Source organism: Protobothrops mucrosquamatus, unplaced genomic scaffold, assembly GCF_001527695.2.
Source record: "Protobothrops mucrosquamatus isolate PMUCROS unplaced genomic scaffold, P.Mucros_1.0 scaffold3365, whole genome shotgun sequence".
Taxonomy (NCBI): domain Eukaryota; kingdom Metazoa; phylum Chordata; class Lepidosauria; order Squamata; family Viperidae; genus Protobothrops; species Protobothrops mucrosquamatus.
The window spans coordinates 72,907-89,552 of NW_015389350.1; the positions used below are offsets into that span (position 1 = coordinate 72,907).

General features: G+C 45.0%; 2 protein-coding genes across 2 annotated transcripts in view; one reads left to right on the forward strand and one right to left on the reverse strand.

Moving 5' to 3' along the window:
• EPG5 (ectopic P-granules autophagy protein 5 homolog) overlaps positions 1–6,812 on the forward strand; it is a gene marked incomplete at its 5' end in the record, with an annotated part of 79,441 nt that extends 72,629 nt beyond the window's left edge. The window contains 3 exons of the mRNA XM_029286342.1: positions 499–714; positions 2,463–2,577; positions 5,927–6,812. Of these exons, the coding sequence (XP_029142175.1) occupies positions 499–714; positions 2,463–2,577; positions 5,927–6,109 (514 nt within the window). The remainder of the gene's footprint in view (positions 1–498; positions 715–2,462; positions 2,578–5,926) is intronic.
• Positions 6,813–8,459: 1,647 nt separating this feature from the next.
• SIGLEC15 (sialic acid binding Ig like lectin 15) overlaps positions 8,460–16,646 on the reverse strand; it is a 19,132-nt gene continuing 10,945 nt past the window's right edge. The window contains exon 4 of the mRNA XM_015826898.1: positions 8,460–8,521. Coding sequence (XP_015682384.1) covers positions 8,460–8,521 — 62 coding nt within the window. The remainder of the gene's footprint in view (positions 8,522–16,646) is intronic.

Here is a 16,646-nt window from a genome sequence, read left to right on the forward strand (position 1 = left end):
TGGCTTTCATGCCTAAGGCGGGACTAGAACTCTCCGTCTCCTGGTGATTGGCCCAAATTCACCCAGTTGGCTTTCATGCCTAAGGCGGGACTAGAACTCTCCGTCTCCTGGTGATTGGCCCAACGTCACCCAGTTGGCTTTCATGCCTAAGGCGGGACTAGAACTCTCCGTCTCCTGGTGATTGGCCCAACGTCACCCAGTTCGCTTTCATGCCTAAGGCGGGTCTAGAACTCACCGTCTCCTGGTGATTGGTCCAAAGTCATGGGTTTCATGCCTAAGGCGGGACTAGAACGGGTTCACAGACTGATGCGTTCTAACTGCCAGACCTGTCCCTTCCAACTTCCAAAAGGAAGGGGGCAAAATAATTTAAGTTTCTAGCCCACCCATTCCTTGGATTTTGCTCAGAGAGCCAAGTCCTCCTGGCCATAGAGCTGATACCGGCGAGACGGGTGGGCTTTCTAACCCCACCGTGTCTTTCTGGGTTGCCTCTCTGCCTAGCTCTGCCCAGGACGAAGCTAAACTCTTCCTCTGGTGGCACAAAATCCTGCAGCTCTGCCTGCTTCAAGCTGAACAGGAAGATGCCATCTTGATGGAATCGGTCATCCGGGTCTTGACCTCTCTGCAAGGCCGGCAGAGCCTGCTGGCTGAAGAGAGACTCACCTCTGGACTCCTCGGTGCTATTGGGCTGGGCAGGAGATCTCCTTTATCAAACAGGTAAGAAGAAGGAGAGAAGGTGGACCTCCCGGGTGGGGTTGAATGTTCCCCTGAGGTTTCCTGGTCATCTGAGCGTCTAACTCAGGGGTCTTCCAACTTGGCCCTTTGATGACTGGTGGACTTCAGCTCCCAGAATTCCTCAGTTGGCCATTTTGATGAAACTGAGAGCTTGGATCCAGACCAGGGGTTTTCAAACTTGGCCCTTTGATGACTGGTGGACTTCAACTCCCAGAATTCCTCAGTCGGCCATTTTGATGAAACTGGGGCTTAGATCCAGACCAAGGGTCTTCAAACTTGGCCCTTTGATGACTGGTGGACTTCAGCTCCCAGAATTCCTCAGTTGGCCATTTTGAGGAAACTACAGCCTTGGATCCAGACCAGGGGTCTTCAAACTTGGCCCTTTGATGACTGGTGGACTTCAACTCCCAGAATTCCTCCGCCAAGTACATTTCAAAAGGTTGAAATGGTCCAGGATCTTGATAAATTAGATCAGGAGTGTAACCTTGGCAACTTTAAGTCTTGTGGACTTCAACTCCCAGAATTCCTCAGCCGTTATGGTCAACTGGGGAATTCTGGGAGTTGAAGTCCACAAGACTTAAAAGTTACCAAGGTTGGACGCTCTTGAGTTAGATAGAAAACCTTTGACTTACGCATCTACTTCAAGTTGCCTCTGAAAGTTCATAGGCTTCAGGGCAACCTCATTGAAAAGTTCTTCTCACTTAAAAAATGAGGAATTGGACAAGGGCTATAGTTGATCCTCCTTTCGGATACGCTGCTTTTCTTCCTTGGAAGATCTTGCTGATTTAAGTTTTGAAGTAAGGTTGAAACACCTGGGCTTGCCTGAGATATTTTGAATCTGAAAACAGGATCCTTCTACCTGAGCATAGACAATCCTTCTTCAATCCAGGTGGTAGGACATTCTTGGTTAGAGCAGGGGTCTTCAAAGTTGGCCCTTTGATGACTGGCGGACTTCAACTCCCAGAATTCCTCAGCCAGGCATGCTGGCTGAGGAATTCTGGGAGTTGAAGTCCATCAGTCATAAAAGGGCCAAGTTTGAAGACGCTTGGTTTGGATCCAAGCCCGCAATTTCATCAAAATGGCCGACTGAGGAATTCTGGGAGTTGAAGTCCGCCAGTCACAAAAGGGCCACGTTTAAAGACCCCTGGTCTGGATCCAAGCCTGCAGTTTCATCAAAATGGCTGACTGAGGAATTCTGGGAGTTGAAGTCCGCCAGTCACAAAAGGGCCACGTTTGAAGACCCCTGCTCTTGAGTTTGTCTGTGGAGGTTCTCAAGTCATCCAGGTTTAAATTGTGTCCTCAGAATCACCTGAGCGGTGCAAATGGGCGTGGACACTCAGGACACAGTTAAACCTCCAAGTGGCCTCAACAACCGTCTAAAAGAAGGCAAATGACCAGCTGTCTGCAAGGAGTATAAATCCTTCCACTCCCCACTATCCAGTCAGAGCTGAAGAAGCTTCCTGGATGAGAAGTGAAAGGTCTTCAAAGAAAAAGTCCAGTTACCTCCTGAAAAAATGCACCTTTAGCGATTATTGATTTCCTAGCTGAGTCAGATAGTTGTTGAGGTCACGTCACGCGGCCACAAAGTTGAGTTTAATTACACAGCGGTGTTTGGGGAGAAATTGCGAGGAAGACGTGTCGTTTGCGTGGGCGTGAGAACAGAGCAGGTGTGGAGCCTGTCCCCAGGGACTTGACTCAACTCTCCTCCTCTCCGGTTTTTCTCTTGGCAGGTTCCGTGTCCTCGCCCGGAGCATGTCCGCCTTCCTCCTGGTGCAGCTTCCTCTGGAGAATCAAATTCGCCTGCGATCGGGGCTGGAATTGCAGTCGTCTTCCAAAGCTCAACAGGTCCGTGGGAGTCTTGGTGGCTTCTAAGTGGTTGCTCTGACGCGGCCTCCCCCCTTGTAGGAAACTCTGTGTAAGAAACTGGTGAGGCTGAGTGTCTACGGAGATTTCCCCCGTTCTCCAGGTGATGGGTTGGAGCAAAGTTGCTTTTTCAAAACAAGCAACTGGACTTTCGCCTCTCGTCCAAGAGGCTTCTTCAGTTCTGACTCAATGGTGGGGAACGGAAGGATTTATACTCCTTGCAGACAGCTGGTCATTTGCCTCCTTTTAGAGCGTTGTTGAGGTCATTTGGAGGTTGACCTGTCCCCTTGGGGTCACCTGAGTGGTGCAAATGGGGGTGGAGCCTTTTTGGAACTGCTGAAAGGACGGTGTTGTAGACTGGAGATAGATAATGTCATATCTCTCCCCCTCTGTTGAACAGCCCTCTCTCATTTGAACGATCACTAAATAAACTGTTGTAAGTAAAGGGCTACCTGTATATAAAACGGGATGTGACATATGTGTGTGTGTGTGTGTGTGTGCGCGCACACACACACACACAAATACAACTGCAATGTCACTCAACCACTATGTCAAATAGATCCTAAAATGGGGTGTGACTCACTGAAATGTTGGGATATATATATATATACAGTATATATATTTGCCATAGTTGTTTATAGAATAGAATAGAATAGAATAGAATAGAATAGAAAATGTGGAGTGGAGTAAAGTGGAGTGGAGTGGAGAGTGGAGTGGAGTGGAGTGGAGTGGAGTGGAGTAGAGTAGAGTAGAGTAGAGTAGAGTAGAGTAGATGGAATAGAATGGAATGGAATGGAATGGAATAGAATAGAATAGAATAGGGAATAGAATAGAATAGAATAGAATAGAATAGAATAGAATAGAATAGAATAGAAAATGTGGAGTGGAGTAAAGTGGAGTGGAGTGGAGAGTGGAGTGGAGTGGAGTGGAGTAGAGTAGAGTAGAGTAGAGTAGAGTAGAGTAGAGTAGAGTAGAGTAGAGTAGAGTAGAGTAGATGGAATAGAATGGAATGGAATGGAATAGAATAGAATAGAATAGAATAGAATAGGGAATAGAATAGAATAGAATAGAATAGAATAGAATAGAATAGAATAGAATAGAATAGAGCAGTGATGGCGAACCTTTTAGAGACCGAGTGCCCAAACCGCAACCCAAAACCCAGTTATTTATTGCAAAGTGCCAGGGCTGCATCAACATTGTGGTGTCCTCAGGGGCAGGGGGCGGGGGGCCGTGTCCCACTGGGTGGGCATGGCTGCAGTGGTCACGGCAGACTGGGTGAGCGTGGCCGGGGCCAGGGCAGCGGGGGCCAGTCCCTCACCATCTCCGGGGCATTCCTGGGGGGGGGCAACACTGCTTGCTCGCTCACTTCCTGCCCTGTTGCTTCCAAGCACCACGTGCTCGCTACTCTGGCGAACACTGCTGGGGCAACGGCGCGCGTGCCCACAGAGAGGGCTCTGAGTACCACCTCTGCCACGCGTGCCATAGGTTCGCCACCACTGTTGGTGGTGAGGACACAGGTAAGCCGCTTGGAGGCTTACCTGTGTCCTCAGGGTCACCTGAGGGGTGCAAATGGGTGTGGAGCCTTCTTGGGACAGCTGAAAGGACAGTGTTGTGACACTGGAGATAGATGATGTTCAACAGCCCTCTCTCAACAGAGGGGGAGGGGTACGAGACATCACCAAGAAGTCAAGGACTACCTCTATTGCCCCCCTTACCCCCCTCCCCACAAATGATCTGGGTCCTCATTTTACCCACCTCGGAAGGATGGAAGGCCGGGTCAACCTTGAAACCGGTCAGAATCGAACGCCTGGCCCTGAGCAGTTCAGTTAGCCTGCGATACGGCCTTTTGGTTTTCTGGTTAGCAAACGATGGCTTGTCAGTGGGAAATGATGGCTTGTCAGTGGGAAATGATGGGTTGCAAGAGAACTCATAGCTGTAAGAACTTGCTTCATTAAGTTCGTTAAGTTCTTAACGTTAAGTTCTTAACGTTAAGTTTGTTAAGTTCTTAACGAGTCGGGGGGTTGGACTAGAAGACCTCCAAGATTCCTTCCAGCTCTATTTTGATTGATTGATTGATTGATTGGTTGATTGAAATAGTATCCGGTTTCTGCCTGAGCAAGGATTGAACTAGATAACCTCGAAGGTCCCTTCCAACTTTATTATTGTTGTTGTTGTTGTTGTTATTATTATTATTACCATTACCACTATCACTATCACTATTACTATTACTATTATTGATCATTGCACAGCCAGCCAGATGTTCAGACTGGATTTGGCCTTTTGTCTACCTATCGAGTCCTTACCCAGGACCTGGGATAGGCAGATGTGGATGTTTGACGGTATCACAGATCTCGTCGCAGGATGGAAGCGGTTCCTAGTAAGGCCGCCTTTTGCAATTGACTGGTGGCGAATTTGTCAATGCCGATGATGGTGTTCAAGTGGTGCTCCAGTTGTTTTGGGATTGCACCCAAGGCGCCTATGACTATTGGTACCACTCTTGCTTGCCTTTGCCACAGTCTTTCTATTTCTATTTGTAGGTCTTTGTATTTTGTGATCTTCTCCAGTTCTTTCTCGTCTATTCTGCTGTCTCCAGGCACTGCCACGTCCACTATCCAGACTTTTTTGTCTTTCTTATCGACAGTTAAGTCCGGGGTGTTATGTTGCAGGTGCTTGTCTGTTTGAATTCTGAAGTCCCAGAGCAGTTTAACTTTATCATTTTCTATGACTTTCTCTATTTTATGATCCCACCAGTTCTTGCTTGCAGGCAAATGATATTTCTTGCAGATCTTCCAAGGCACCATTGTTGCTACTTTGTTATGCCGCTGCTTGTAGTCAGTCTGTGCAATCTTCTTGCAGCAGCTTACCAGGTGGTCCCCTGTTTCTTCAGCTTCTTTGCATAGGCGGCACTTACTGTCTGTTGCTGTTATGTGGGACTAGAAGACCTCCAAGGTCCCAACTCTATTATTATTATTATTATTGTTATTATTACTATTATTATTATTACGGATCATCGCACAGTCAGCCAGATGTTCAGAATGGATTTGGCCTTTTTGTCTACCTATCGAGTCCTTCCCAAGGACCTGGGATAGGCAGATGTGGATGTTTGATGGTATTACAGATCTCGTCGCAGGATGGAAGCAGTTCCTAGTAAGGCCGCCTTTTGCAATTGACTAACGGCGAATGTGTAAATGCCGATGATGGTGTCCAAGTGGGGTGCTCCAGTTGTTTTGGGATTGCACCCAAGGCGCCTATGACTATTGGTACTATTATTAGTAGTACTATTATTATTATTATTCTGTCCACTTGACATGATTCACGTCTTTCCTTGTAGGCTCTCAACGCTTTGGATTCGCTGGCGTCCAACAAGCAATACGCGGAATATCAAGGTCAGATCCTGCAGGCCTCCCAGTTCATCAAGGACTCTCAACATTGCCTCCACGACGGGACTCACCTGCTGGCTATCCTCCTCAACACTTTGTACGCGGAAGTGCGTTACCTGGACGCGATACGATAACAGGAGAAGCCAACCGGGGGCGGTGGTGGTGTCCCCTCTCTGCCTCTTGCACTAATCATGGATTACGTTCAGTTTACAGTCGGCGATAATGTTGCATAAGTGATTCCCGGGGGTTTTGCTGCTCCTCCGAGGCGAACGGAAGGATGGAGGAAGGAAGGATGGAAGGGAAAGTTCGAGTTTCTGTTGCTGTACTCGGAAAGCGCTTGGGAAGCACTTGGCTTCCTGCGCAAGAGGCCAAACCCAGATCATTTCATCGGGGTTTGTTCAGGAGAGTCACTTGCGTGGTGTCAAGGCAAAGTCCGGAATCGGCTCTGTTTAGCGGTGCCCATTTCTGACCCTTTTTTTTATTGGACTGCATTTTTGTTCGCCCTTTTTCCAACTTGGCTCTTGTGCCATCTTCTTCGTCATTATCTTTTTTTCCCCCCCAAATGTGGAATTTGCGGACCTCTTCCCATCTCAAAACTGTCAAAAATCACATCCTTGACTTCCTGCTCTCTTTCGTTCGTTTTACATCTCTCCCTGAAGCAAATGCTGCGTCCCTCGTTTCGGGATTTTCAAAATAGATCCCGTCTGCAAATTAAATCCGAGACTGTTGGGGTTTTTTTTTGCCCCGTCTACAACGCTGGATTTACCTCTGTGGAAGGATATGGAGAAGGGAGACACTCTGCACAATTGATTTTTTTGTTATCCTCTTGCTCGTAATAAATTGCTCGTTTTCTTGTCGACTCGCTCGTCGTGAAATACGACGAGCCACATTACTCGCAAGAGCGTGGAGAACGTAACAATTGGATTAATTGTAGGGAGTGCCCTTGAGATAATTTAATTTAGAACAATATAGATTTCTCGCAACGATACCTTTTGGGGAAAAGTAACCAGTTTTCACAGGATTCTCGGTGCTGGGTTCTTAAAATATTTCATCGCGTTGAATCGTTTTCGTTTCTTCCAGCAACCTGACGAAATTAATTTGTGTTAAACCCATCATTATTCTCGTTTCCAGTAAGCTAGGGCGACCGAATCTAGAGATACAGACTAAAAGACACCGTTTTTGGTCTTATTTTGTAAGCAGCTTCTTACAAGAAAACAGTAGGGTGTTTGTAGTGGTCATGGGAATAGGGGCTCCATGGGACAAAATACACTTGTTTCTGTTTTGCTCCAGAACACGTTTAAATCTTAACACTCAAATATATTTTTTCTCTTCTCTGCATACATCTGGATCCCCCCGTTTATTTTGACACTACATGGGACAAAATGCACCTGTTTCTCTTTTGCTCCAGAACACATTTAAGTCTTAACACTCAAATATAATTTTTGTCTTCTCTGCACACATCTGGATCCCCCCATTTATTTTGATACTACGTGGGACAAAACACATTTGTTTCTGTTTTGCTCCAGAACACGTTTAAATCTTAACACTCAAATACATTTTTCTCTTCTCTGCGCACATCTGGATCCCCCCCCCTTATTTTGATACTACATGGGACAAAACACACTTGTTTCTGTTTTGCTCCAGAACACGTTTAAATCTTAACACTCAAATATAATTTTTGTCTTCTCTGCACACATCTGGATCCCCCCATTTATTTTGATACTACGTGGGACAAAACACACTTGTTTCTGTTTTGCTCCAGAACACGTTTAAATCTTAACACTCAAATACATTTTTCTCCTCTTTGCACACATCTGGATCCACCCCGTTTATTTTGATACTACATGGGACAAAACACACTTGTTTCTTTTGCTCCAGAACACGTTTAAATCTTATCACTCAAATATAATTTTTGTCTTCTCTGCACACATCTGGATCCCCCCCTTTATTTTGATATTTCATGGGAGAAAATGCACTTGTTTGTTTTGCTCCAGAACACGTTTAAACCGTAACACTCAAATACATTTTTGTCTTCTCTGCACACATCTGGATCCACCCCGTTTATTTTGATACCACCAGCCACACTTAACACACTCCCTTAGAAGTGATCCTCCACACTCTCTGACAAGTGATTTTCCATTTAACAACGCTCCTTTTGTCACTAGGCCCTTCAACCGGTTAAAGAGAGCATCAAAAGTGAACTGCTGCTTTGCTTTGCCTTGGGGATTGTTGCGTGCCGACATTTCGTCCCTCTTGTGTCAAGGGCTGTGCACGTCGCTGGCTGAGGGGGTCTCTTTGCCTAACCCCCCCTTTTTTAATTTAAAATGCTTTTCTACTGGAGCTCATCAAGTAAAATGGAGAGCGCGGTTTCCTTTTGAAAAGGTAATTGTGTTTTTGCACCTTTAGTTTCCACTTCGCAAAGGAGCATTCATCTGCAGCTTACGTGGCGGTGCTAGTGATTGCCTTCAGCTAATTATTGCAAAATCAGTCGCATTTCTCTTCCTCGCCTTGCCAAATTAAGCCGAACGGCTCTTTGCCGTAGTTACCTTCAGAAGGAGAAGATCGATTCAAGATGGATACGTTAAACGCCGTCACTTTGGTACGTTGATAAAAAAAAAAGTAATGCGGATAGAAGGGGGAAAAAACAACATTTCATGTTTTCAAAGGGTCTTTTGTACAGATCTCACGAGCCTGAGGTGGAAATTGCTGGTTTTCTTTTTTGAGAGGCACAAAACACAACAAACACACCCCCCCCCCCATCTTTTTCTAATGTTTCCTTTGTTTTGGCAAGGTGCAAATGATTTAAAGAACAAATTTGTGGGGGTGCAGACTGTGCGTGTGTCTGCGTGATAATTTGGGGTTATGGTTTGCAGAGAAAGCGTGTTTAAAAATGGCCACGGCTGGTCTGGATCAGGTGAAATAAATAGAGAAACGCCAACTTGAACTGCTTTGTCAGTGCTTTGCCACTTGTGACTTACAAACCAGTGTTTGTAAACGTGTGTATTTATTAAGAATGGAGTGGAGTGGAGAATAGAATAGAACAGAACAGAACAGAACAGAATAGAATAGAATAGAATAGAATAGAATAGACGGAATGGAATAGAATGGAATGGAATAGAATAGAATATAGAATAGAAAATATGGATTAGAATGGAATGGAATGTAGAATAGAATAGAATAGAATAGAATAGAATAGAATAGAATAGAATAGAATAGAATATAGAATGGCATGGAGAATAAAATGGAATGGAATGGAGAATAGAATAGAATAGTATAGAATAGAATAGAATAGAAAATATGGAATGGAATAGATAGAAAATATGGAATAGAATAGAATAGAATAGAATAGAATAGAATAGAATAGAATATAGAATGGCATGGAGAATAGAATGGAATGGAATAGAATATAGAATAGAAAAATGGATTAGAATGGAACGGAATGTAGAATAGAATAGAATAGAATAGAATAGAATGTAGAATAGAATAGAATAGAATAGAATAGAATAGAATAGAATATAGAATGGCATGGAGAATAGAATGGAATGGAATGGAGAATAGAATAGAATAGACGGAATGGAATAGAGTAGAATAGAATAGAAAATATGGAATAGAATAGAATATAGAATGGCATGGAGAATAGAATAGAGTAGAATGTAGAATATAGAATTACAGAATAGAATAGGAATAGAACATAGAATAGAGCAGAGCAGAACAGAATAGAATATAGAATAGAATAAAATAGAATATAGAATATGGAATAAAATAGAATAGGAATAGGAATAGAACAGAATGAAATAGAATAGAATAGGAATAGAACATAGAATGAATGGAATAATAGAGTAGAACAGAGTACAGTAGAATAGAATAGAAATAGAACATAGAACACAACAGAATAGAGCAGAGCAGAACACAACAGAATAGATTAGAATAATAGAAAAGGAATAGGAATAGAATAGAATAAAATAGAATAGAATAGTAGAACATAGAGTAGAATAGAATAGAATATGGAATGGAATAATTTTATTGTCATTTTAAATGCACACTCATCAGCATATATTAAAATGAAATTTCATTGCATTTAGCTCTCAAAGGGTAACCACCTCCAATATACACTACATAAACTACAGAAAAAGTATGCATATACCCACATACATACACATATATGGCCCAGAGAAACAGCACAGTCTAGTTTGGATGTATACATATACATGGCGAGAAAAAAAGAATCCTGCGAGTTTACCAGACGGATGGCATAAGGGAACAAAGCTGTCACAGAATCTAGTAGTCCTGCTGTAAATACTTCGAAACCTCCTCCCAGAGGGGAGCAACAGGAACAGACCGTGCAGTGGGTGTGAGGGGTCTCTAACAATGCTTTGAGCTCTAAGCACATATAAACGCTTGTAAGCAGTATCCTCAATCACGGGAACCGAGCTTCCTAGGATCTTCCCGACTGTCCTCACCACTCTCTGGGTGGACCTTCTATCTGAGGCTCTGCTGCCACCAAACCAGACAGCGGTGCAGTTTGTTAAAATGCTGTAAAAAGTGGCCAGGACAGGAGAAGAAAGGTACTCTCCTCATCCGACGCAAGAAATACAAACGCTGGTTTGCACGCTTCACTAAAGGTGACGTATGAAGAGACGAAGTCAGATAGTTATCTGCACACACACACACGCCACAGGTACTTACTATTTTCTGCATTGGTCTCCCTGTTTTCCACCGAGAGGTCAGAGTGATGTACACAACAAGGTGGGAGTGTGTGATTTTCCCTGTGATAACAACCCCTAACCCTGCAAACTGAGTGAGAAGGAGTAGGCCCAAAGTCACCCAGTTTCACCCTGGCCAAAGGTCAACTTGTTAACCATGATACCAGAGTAATTTGCAACACTGTCAAGAGCAAGTGGAGGAAATGCAGATAACATGCTTGGTGTTGGAATGGGACAACTTATTGACGGCCGACGTGTCGCAGCCAACTCACCGTGAGAAAAACGGTCATAAGTCACTTCTTTCAGTGCCGTGGTAACTTGAACTGTTATAAGTTGAGGACTACCTGTAACTCGGAACTTTACAACATTCAAATGCCTTGCGTAGAAACCCTCATTATTGTTATTGTTATTGTTGTTATATTGATTTTAAGTTCTCCGCCATAGAAATTACCAGTAATTCTATTATTGCCACTCACGTTCAGCCACTGCGGGTTTTAACCACAAGAGGTCTTGTCTCAAACAGACATGATATCGACAGGCGGAATGGGATCCTCTTTGGATGAAAAGGAGAAAGAGTGAGCCAAAGACTGGATCTTTAATAAGTGTGTGTGACTCTAGATTCTGGAGACAGACTTTGACTTATGGAGGTGATTCTCCGATTGAAGTTTTCGTATGGAGATTCTTGCCTCGGTGATCTGTGAAGGAAAGCATCCAGGTTAGCTGCATATATATAAGATAAGCTTCATATATTTCCAGGGTAATAGAATATCTAGCTCAAGATGGAATTGTGGGGTCCTTGGTGCTCTCTGAGCTTGGTGGTTTTCTTGCAGACCTTTCGTGACCCAACTAGGTGACATCATCAGTGCTAGAAGAGGGGGGTTTCTGAAGAGGAGGAGGAGAAGGAGGAGGATCACCGTGGGGTCCTTGGTGCTCTCTGAATTTGGTTGTCTTCTTACAGACGTTTCATGACCTAACTAGGTAGTACCATCAGTGGTAGAAGGGGGTGGGGATTGTGTGGAGGAGGAGGAGGAAGGAGGAAGAAGGGAAAAGTGGAGGGGGAGGAGGAGGAAGAGAAGGAGGAGGACCACTGTGGGGTCCTTGGTGCTCTCCGAATTTGGTTGTCTTCTTGCAGATGGTTTCATGACCTAACTAGGTAGCATCATCAGTGGTAGAAGGGGGTGGGGATTGTTAGGAGGTAGAGGAGGAAGGAGGAAGAAGGGAAAAGGGGAGGAGGAGGAGGAGGAGGACCACCACCATGGGGTCCTTGGTGCTCTCTGAATTTGGTTGTCTTCTTGCAGACGTTTCATGACCCAACTAGTTGACATCATCAGTGCTAGAAGAGAGTGGGGTTTCTGAAGAGGAGGAGGAAGAGGAGGAGGAGGAGGAGGAGGACCACCGTGGGGTCCTTGGCGCTCTCTGAATTTGGTTGTCTTCTTACAGACGTTTCATGACCTAACTAGGTAGCATCATCAGTGGTAGAAGGGATGGGGATTGTGTGGAGGAGGAAGAGAAAGGAGAAAGAAGGGAAAAGGGGAGGAGGAGGAGGAGGAGGACGACGACCACCGCGGGGTCCTTGGTGCTCTCTGAATTTGGTTGTCTTCTTGCAGTCCTTTCATGACCCAACTAGATAACATCAGCAGGGCTGGTAGGGGACGGAGTTTGCTCTTGATTTATATTTTGGTGACTTGTCCTGTCGGTGTTGGTGGAGGATGGTCTTGGTGGTTCCTTGCTCTGACAGGGAAAGTCATTTGTATATAAAGAGAGAGCAAACATCACTCCCTCCATGTGATGATGATTACTCAGTTGGGTTCAGAAACAACCAAGCTCAGAGAGCGCCAAGGACCCCTCATTTCAACCCTGAGCTACTAATATTCTCTTTCATAACGGAAGGCATTATGCTCACGGTAGCCTTTCAAATCCCCTGATCTGATTTGTTTCCAGAAATGGTGTGTCGCTTTTGCGTAACAACAGCTGCTGCTAAGCCTTTGGGATGCTTGCTAGATACAGCAAACATCTTTAGGCAGAGTTTATAAACACCTCCAGCGTGAAGCTCTCTAAATTGTGAGTCCCTCACAACATGTCCATGGATAATAGCAACCGTAGTCAGCGGACGTCTAGAGCAGGGATGGGGAACCACGGCCCTTTTATGACTTGAGGACTTCAACTCCCAGAATTCCTGGAGCCAACCATGCTGGGAATTCTGGGAGTTGAAGTCCACAAGTCATAAAAGGTCCATGGTTCCTCACCCCTGATCTAGAGAGACTATAAATCAGGAGTCTTCAAAAACTTGGCCCTTTGATGACTTGTGGACTTCGACTCCCAGAATTCCTCAGCCAGCGTGCCTGGCTAAGGAATTCTGGGAGTTGAAGTCCACCAGTCATAAAAGGGCCAAGTAGGAAGACCCCTGGTCTCGATCCAAGCCCGCAGGTTCATCAAAATGGCCGTCTGAGGAATTCTGGGAGTTGAAGTCCACCAGTCATAAAAGGCCCAAGTTTGAAGATCCCTGGTCTCGATCCAAGACCGCAGTTTCATCAAAATGGCTGACTGAGGAATTCTGGGAGTTGAAGTCCACCAGTCATAAAAGAGCAAAGTAGGAAGACCCCTGGTCTGGATCCAAGCCCGCAGTTTCATCAAAATGGCTGACTGAGGAATTCTGGGAGTTGAAGTCCACCAGTCATTAAAGGGCCAGGTTTCAAGACCTCTGGTCTAGACCCAAGCCCGCAGTTTCATCAAAATGGCCGACAGGAATTCTGGGAGTTGAAGTCCACCAGTCATAAAAGGGCCAAGTTGGAAGACCCCTGGTCTGGATCCAAGCCCTCAGTTTCATCAAAATGGCCGACTGAGGAATTCTGGGAGTTGAAGTCCACACCTGTTAAAATGGCCGTGGTTGAGAAACACCGGTTTAGCTCATTCTGAGTTAGCATTATTTCCCCCTCACATTATGTCAGGGGTCTTCAAACGTGGCCCTTTTATGACTGGTGGACTTCAACTCCCAGAATTCCTCAGCTAGGCACGCTGGCTGAGGAATTCTGGGAGTCGAAGTCCACAAGTCATCAAAGGGCCAAGTTTGAAGATCCCTGCTATAAATCCTTCATCCATTATCTAGTGCTTGCTAGGGGAGACAATTGGAGGCTATTAAATTGTAAAATTAACGTAGACAATTATGAACACAAAATCTCAGCGGCCGTTCTCTCTGGAAGGCTGGGACCAAGCCGAAGATGAATATCTGATACGCATCAAATTTCTGCTCTCCGTTTTTGTATTCTTCTAAGAAGGAACCATGATTCACAGTTTCCCAAGTCAGCTGCCTCAGTTACGCCGATCTTTCTACTTCCTGAAGGAATGGATTTCATTAGTAAGCCTGCAGAAAGCCACGAGTTGCTTTTTTTTTTTTTGAGAAGAAAATAGAAATTAATCTTGTCTTAGGGATATTTTGCTCCCCCCTCCCTCCTCGGACAACTCCAGAACTGATTTTCCATTGTTGTTTTTTTTGGGGGGGGGGTTGTCCAGATCCATCAAGGACAGGTCAACCCAAAACCATAAATAACACAACTCACAGTGGTAGGATGGTGCTAACAGGATACTACATGGATGTTCACAGACAGTAGTAGACTTGCAGTGAAGAATGTCTTTCAAGAACAACCACGATCTGATCTTCTAGAACAGGGCTTGGTGCTCAACCTTGGCCTGTGAACTTCCCCTCCCAGAATTCACGCTTGGACAACCCCTGTGTTCTAGAAGAAAATTCCTTCTTTTTCATGAATTGATAGACCCTAATTTTGAATTGGCTGTTCAATGACCTTCTGATAAATTGTTTTACTTCGTTAACCTGCAGAGTTTGTGGATTAATTTTGAGCTAAGCATGAATTAGGAGGTTCAAGTTATACTTTTTAAATAGACTTGGGCCTCCTTTGAAGAATCAGATGGACCGATTTTATATGATCGTACGACAGGAGACCAAAGCAGCTGGCTAACCATTTTTTAAGGTCTAGCTGTGGGCTGTGGTTGAAATATCACCTCTGTCCGGCTGAAATTCTACAAAGCAAACCCTTCCCTTTTCCTTCTAAATTTGGGAATCTTACCACGAGATACATAATTTCTAGAAATCCACTTATATTCAACAAGACTCGAGAGACTCTTACCGTGAAAAGATGGTTGGGACCATAATGTTATCTGTAATGCAAAAGGTAAGAAAACCAATAGAAAATATTCACGTATTTCTTGCTAGATTATTCCTAGGCGCTCAAGAGCAAAAGGTTGAAATGGTCCAGGATCTTGATTAAATTAGATCAGGAGTGTAACCTTGGCAACTTTTAAGACACGTGGACTTCAACTCCCAGAATTCCTCAGCCATGATGGTCAGCTGGGGAATTCTGGGAGTTGAAGTCCACAAGACTTAAAGTTGCCACGGTTGGACATTCTTGAGTTAGATAGAAAACCTTTGACTTCTGCATCTACTTCAAGTTGCCTCTGAAAGTTCGTAGGCTTCAGGACAACCTCATTGAAAAGTTCTTCTCACTTAAAAAATGAGGAATTGGACAAGGGCTATAGTTGATCCTCCTTTCGGATACGCTGGTTTTCTTCCTTGGAAGATCTTGCTGATTTAAGTTTTGAAGTAAGGTTGAAACACCTGGGCTTGCCTGAGATATTTTGAAGCTGAAAACAGGATCCCTCTACTTGAGCGTAGACAATCCTTCAATCCAGCTGGTAGGACATTCTTGGTTAGAGCAGGGGTCTTCAAAGTTGGCCCTTTGATGACTTGTGGACCTCAACTCCCAGAATTCCTCAGCCAGGCATGTTGAGGAATTTTGGGAGTTGAAGTCCACCAGTCATAAAAGGGCCAAGTTTGAAGACCCCTGGTCTGGATCCAAGCCTGGACTTTCATCAAAATGGCTGACTGAGGAATTCTTGGAGTTGAAGTCCACCAGTCATCAAAGGGCCAAGTTTGAAGACCCCTGGTCTGGATCCAAGCCCGCAGTTTCATCAAAATGGCCGACTGAGGAATTCTGGGAGTTGAAGTCCACCAGTCATAAAAGGGCCAAGTTTGAAGACCCCTGGGTTAAAGGGTGTACAGCTATGCTAGTTCTCTGATAATTTGCCATTGTGGATGAATCTCCGCATTTACCATCTCAACATCTGCATCAAATCATAGAAATAACCATCTATTGATTGTCTTCACCCAACACACTTAAGTTGGCTTTGCAAAAGGCGCTGAACTCCGAACCAACCAAATACTGTAGGTTGCGTTCACACAAAACACCATGCTAGGAAAGAGAAAAGGTTAAAATTGACCTAAATTGCAACGGCCTGTGAGAACTGACCCCAGAAATCTTGGGTCATGTACCTTAACCACAGTTCATCAAATCAAATCAACCTTTATTGTCAAAGTGCAACATGTGTACAATGAGATTGGCTGAGCCTCCCTTCGTGCACCCCCCCAACACAACTCACAGTGAGAACAAACCCACACAAACACAAGGGTGTTTACACAATGCACTAAGCCAGCATTCCCCAATCTTTCCGGGTTGGTGGCCCAGCACGGGGGGGGGAGGGGGAAGAGAGAATGGTTTTGTGTGAGGGGCAGGCACAGGCACGTGTGTACTCACCGCTCACGTGAGTGGGGCTGCGAGTGCTGGCACCCAACATTTGTGTGAGTCGGGCTGTGTGCGCATACGTGCGCCGGCCCAATTGCAAATATGTCAAGGTCCAGTAGTGGGCCACGGCCCACAGGTTGGGGACCCCTGCACTAAGCCAAACAAATCTAGATTGTGGGTGCCCCAGGGGGAGGTGGAGAGAGCAGGTCTTGAGACGATTATATGGGAGGAGTTTGACTCTGTGGCTCCCGAGGATGTGGACAGGATCCTGGGGAGGCTGAATGCGACCACATGTTTATTGGATCCGTGCCCCTCCTGGCTGGTACTGGCGGCTCGGGAGGGTACACGAGCCTGGCTCCAGGGAATTATAAACG